At 38.3% G+C, this 5405-nt stretch overlaps 1 protein-coding gene across 1 annotated transcript in view; it reads right to left on the bottom strand.

Annotated features, from left to right (window-relative positions):
* Positions 1 to 2542: 2542 nt before the first annotated feature.
* The window catches only part of tecta (tectorin alpha), a 24420-nt gene continuing 21557 nt past the window's right edge, over positions 2543 to 5405 (bottom strand). The window contains exons 23-26 of the mRNA XM_035666786.1: positions 4886 to 5048; positions 4723 to 4807; positions 4432 to 4551; positions 2543 to 2643 (exon numbers count right to left, since the gene is read on the bottom strand). Of these exons, the coding sequence (XP_035522679.1) occupies positions 2543 to 2643; positions 4432 to 4551; positions 4723 to 4807; positions 4886 to 5048 (469 nt within the window). The remainder of the gene's footprint in view (positions 2644 to 4431; positions 4552 to 4722; positions 4808 to 4885; positions 5049 to 5405) is intronic.

Raw genomic sequence — 5405 nt, 5'->3', positions numbered from 1 at the left:
GAAGTAGAATTAAAAGAAGCTAAGACAAGATGACGAGAGTGTACATAAATGCCTCGGAGGCACGGCACGCACTCGGTGCATGTTTCATTGTGGAAAGAATTTAACTAATTGATTTTGCAACTTGCAAGTAACTGAACACAATTGCAAGGTGTGGAGTGAATGACACAGATTGTTTGATTGTAACTACGTTGGTAAGAGACTGACTGAACTGAAGTTTACTTCCTGTCAGCTACTGAAAGACTACAGGAGGACAAAACTTTAAATGTTTACCATTTAAATGCAATTCATAACAAACGGTGATCTTTTTGGTGAATAAAATATGTACATGAACTGGGCTGATGCAGTCTTGTAGCCCCTGAATGCATGCCTGCATGTTTTGCATCAAATAAACTTGACTCACACTGACTTTGAGAACTTGTTCATTTATTAAAAGGTGGTGGAGGTGCTGCTCTCAAAGAATAAAACATCTTTTGGTCATGTTTTTAAACATCAAAAAAAGAAAGTGATTATTAAAACAAAGTCATGACATTCACCACCAAACTGACAAGGACTGTACATTTGTACATAGAAGGTAGCAAAACAAGTCTACCTATGAAAAACTGCTACTGACTGCATAACTAACCAGAAACTGAGAATTACAATTGGCTTCAGTAAAGAACACTGAAGGTTTACATAAGTTGTGTGGTGACATGTATTGACATTTAAAACGCATAAGGTGCCAAATAGAAAACATTGACCAGGGACCGTACTTGGAGAACCTTACTCTATTAACAGTATTACAGTACGTCGTCACATATCCTTCCTAAGATACAAACTGTTCTGAATCAATAATCAGTCAATATTTATGGCAGGAGTGTTATAACACTATAACTGATTAAGATAAGAAATGATAGAAGTGAAATATTTGACTGGCACAATCTGATTGCATATCTTACAGCCGAAACACAACTTGGGACGCTAATCTATTAGACCAAAATTTGAGTGAAAAATATATGAGTATTCATTTCACAAGGTGCTCTCCTCACACATAAATACTTACTTCATTCATAAACTCCACTGTGACATCCAAGATAAATGTGGGCCACCCATTTACAATGTACTCTTCCACCATCACAAAATAGATCATCCAGTTTTCTTCTTAAAATCACCTTTCTGCAGCCACAAGCTGATGTACATTTTGTTGGTTTAGAGGGATAAACACTGATTACATTAGTTGATCTGGAGGTCAAAAAAGATCAGCTCTACTCTGGTTAAAGCTAGCCAGTAGATCTACTGTCCGACAGAGAATTTATATCCATGCATTTTTTAATTCCAGACCCATAGAGCCCATGTGCATCAACATATAATCTATATCTGGATCTCTTATGTTGATAAGGTAAAACGTGTGTTAATGCAAAGTTAATGCTATCAGAGATCGGCCAGACACACATGTGAAGGTGGTCTGGCTTGAATTGTGATTGGATCTTAGCTGATGAATGGAAAAATGTGTCATATTCACATCTTAAGCTAACTGGCTAATGTTATCAAAACAGTAGCTAACTATCTAATCTACATCATCAACATATAAAAGATGAACATCATGTCTCCAATTCCTCCCACTATATAAAAATGAAGCTAAAATATCCCGGGTACGGCTGCTGCCATCTTCTGCCAGTGACGTCATTTGGATCCAGAGTCTGTGCAGTAGTGATCAGGGTTGGCGCCGCAGTATCAAAGTCTTGCCCATACGCCAAACTGACTCATCGCTCAGCTGTCAATCATGACTTGAAATGCCCTTTTTATAGCTTCAAATTACTAATTAAAACCAAACTTATCAGAAAAATTAACACTTGATCTAAAATGGCAGAACATCTTTGGGAAAAATTTATTTAATGTGTACTTTGACAAATTTAAGTTTGGCCATTTTGCAAACATGGAGGCAGCAGACTCTAAGACCTATACAGCAGTCAGCACCAGGGGGCGATAGAGATGTTTTGGTTTCACTTCTGGAGAAGCTGTCATATCGTGCATTTTTATATATGCTGATGATCTACATCAATTGTTAGCTGATGTTATCAAAATGTTAGTTAACTAGCTGACCAACTTATGTTGTGGCCATACCTGATATGTGTACGATTGGAAAAATTCTGACTGTGAAAGATACTGTGGCAGACATTTGAAATTTTTTATAATTGCATTAAAAACATATGCATGTAGTGGCCTTAAGTGAATGAAAACACACAGTGAGGCGTCCTGATATGTGTGAATAATGCAGGAGGTGGAGGTGAATTACACAATGTGAAGTGGAGGGGTGAAACCTAAGAGTTTCGGAAGGATCACTTGTCCACGTCTAGAAAGCTGACTTACTTTTCCTGTTTGGTTACGTACCTTCAGTTGCATCAGTAATATATCTGGACTTTAAGGATTTGTGAACGTATTCTGTCTAGATTGTCTGGTACACAGCTGATCTACTGGCTAATCAACTCTGATTCTTTGTGCATTTTCAAGTCTTTTCTGTGTTTGCATCTTTTTTCATTTGTTGCCTCGCTTTGCTCACAGGGTGTTAGGAGAGGAGAGTATGAATACGAGCCAGGAGCATGGAGATCACAGCGCTGACGCTCAGCAGAGAAACCGCAGGCGTCAGGTTACAGCTCGAGCTCACAGCTGGGAAAAGAAGAAAACATTAATTATAGAGGAAACTGAGGCACTTTTTCTTGTGTTACAAAATCTGTTAAATATTGTTTCTTCTGTTGAGTTAATAGATTTTTGTAATTGCTATTGTATTGTAATGTCTGGATGTTTTTTGTTCGATAAGAGGCTAAATATTTTGACTTGTAAAATTGTAATTTGTGCTTATTATTGTGTTATAGATATTTCTTTTTGCTGATGCATTTATTTAGTATGTTTGGTGTAAATACTAAGCAAAGCAAAAATGCAGAATTACTGTATGAATAATGACAATAAAATAATCAATTTGCATAGAAAATACCCTGTTAATTGTCATTTTAAAATCTGATGGAGGTCACAATATGGAAACATCTTATGGTACTTCATTATTACACATGTTGTCCTTATAATGGAGAACCACAAATTTCAAAACAAAAAATATTTTGACACTAGACAAACTGTAGATAATGTAGTAGTGAATAAAAATAGAATAAAACAGTAGATAACCCAGTAAATGGTGACAATTGTCATATTTCTCAATTTAATTTGTGTGAATTTATGTTTGAATATAACATATCCCATTGTCCCTTTTTTCCCCCTTTTTTTTCCATCTTTATGTCTCTAATTTATTCGTAGCATTTGTTTTTTATTCACTAATTAGTTAGCTTAAAACACCAATATGTTTGTATACTTTGGCATTAAGAGGATTTAAACTGAATGGCAAAAATAATGATATTTACATACATATGTGTGCTAGACAATGACGTGCACAAAGAGTGACTACCACCACTATTCAGCATCTTCCACTCATTCATTGTAAACCAATAGTGAATAGTTCGCTCATTCCCACCTGATTAAAGATTTTAAGCATACAATATTTAAATTAACTCTCCCTAATGCAGCCAAACCCAAACAGTAGCTGGCAGACAGACAGCACAAGAGGCCGTGTCCACAATGACAATGGCTGAGGTAAATGAGATAAACCATAAAGGCTATTAAGCTAATGTCTTTATCAATAACCAAGTAGTGTGTAGTGACGCAGGCAGTAGATTCTTAATGCCTCCATTCTGCATCAAATATCCAGCTTGTGTTACTTATTAATCAACCAATGTCAGGTAAAGTTGTACGGCCTGTTCCTGTGAAATATCCAGGGCAGAGTTAATAGAGGAGGCACATTCAGGTTCTCATTTTGTTGCAGTTGTAATCACGCCATCTTGTGTTCAAGTCCAGTATTAATGACCCTTATCATCCATGCTAAGACGTAACATGACGTCAACGCCTAGAGACTAAAGTTCAGTTACTGGAGATTGCTGCTGAAATACACCTCAGGCTGTTTACCATTCATTTAAAACATCCATACTTTTTGGGTGGATGTTTCATGCCTTCAATTTATTTACATCAGATAGTAAAAAAATGATGCTTTCACTGTCAGGCTATACTTATAGGTCAATTTATGATTCATTAGCTTCACTTAAACCTGCAATAAACAGATTTGTTTGGCCACTTGTGGGCAGCGGAAACATCTGTGAACTGACATATCATCAGCTTGGAAGTTGAAATGTTGAACTTAGCAAACAGTTCATTTATTTGGTGTTGTGTTTCTGGGCCAGCTGGCAAATACAAGTCCAATATCCAGCTCTTTTGCTGCCAATTACTCCACTTTGTTCAGCAGCCAGTTGCTAGCTGTACCTGTTTGTCTTTGGTGCACAGCAGCTAGTGTACAGTGAGTTTTTAGGGCTTTTTAGCTGAAAACAGTGTGTGTATGTGTGCGTTTCTGGTCCTTACTCCGGCAGCTTTTCCCATCTCGCTGCAGCATCCCAGTCACACAACTGCAGACCGGTCCGGCCATCTTACTGGTGCAGATCTGCTCGCAGCCTCCGTTGCTATCCTCGCACCAGTCGGACTCTGAGGAGACGTCACAGGGGAGTCAAAAGCTTTGGAGTTTGACTGAATAGCGGAGGAAAGTGCCGGAAACTATTTTTTATATAATTTGTGTGAACTTGTGTCTTTACACATTTCTAAACAGGAAGAAAAACACAGCTTATCTCTTTAAACCTTCACTGAGCTCTTTCTTACCTCTCCTTCTTATGGGTCCCACACTCAGTATGTGCTCTTTGTGGTCGCTGTCCTCCGAGTACATTCTTCTCTTGTGTGGACAGTTCTGGATGCACAGTACACACACATTAATACAGGAATTGTTTCATTATCACTTTAATTTAAGGTGGAGCTTTGTTCTCACCACTTTGCAGGCGTTGGTCTCGGAGTCGCACAGGGAAACGTCACAGTGGAGGTGGACCTCATCGTAATCCCCGATGAACTTGAAGACGGTGACGTGGAAGCGACAGGTGAGCGACACGCCGTTCTCCGCCATGCCGATGGTGTTGTCCTTAATGTTGGGACACCTAGAGAGAGACAGATATTGAAAGATAGAAAGGATCGTTGACGAGAGACTGTTCGGTTCAGTGTTGTTGTATCAAAAGGAAAATTATTATCTACTGTACAGTCCACAGCCACCACCTTCACTTCATACTGCAAACAATAGTTACAGCTACTTCCAGTTTTAGCTGTAGCCATTAAAAATGACTTCTAGTTTGAATACATCTAAATGCCAATATTCAGTCAGTCATAGCGCCACCTACTGGAAACAGTAAGTAAGGCTTGTGTGGCCATCTTGTGATTTACGTGAAACTTTCAGTGTGGTAGTGATTGTCGCTGCTTGCAGCTTTAAGTTACAATGAAAGGTGTCAGCAAAGAATGCC

This window comes from Morone saxatilis, unplaced genomic scaffold, assembly GCF_004916995.1.
Source record: "Morone saxatilis isolate NCDOM2014 unplaced genomic scaffold, NCSU_SB_2.0 Contig20, whole genome shotgun sequence".
Lineage (NCBI taxonomy): Eukaryota > Metazoa > Chordata > Actinopteri > Moronidae > Morone > Morone saxatilis.
Note: the sequence above shows the minus strand (reverse complement) of the source record. Positions and strands in the feature narration are given on the sequence as shown.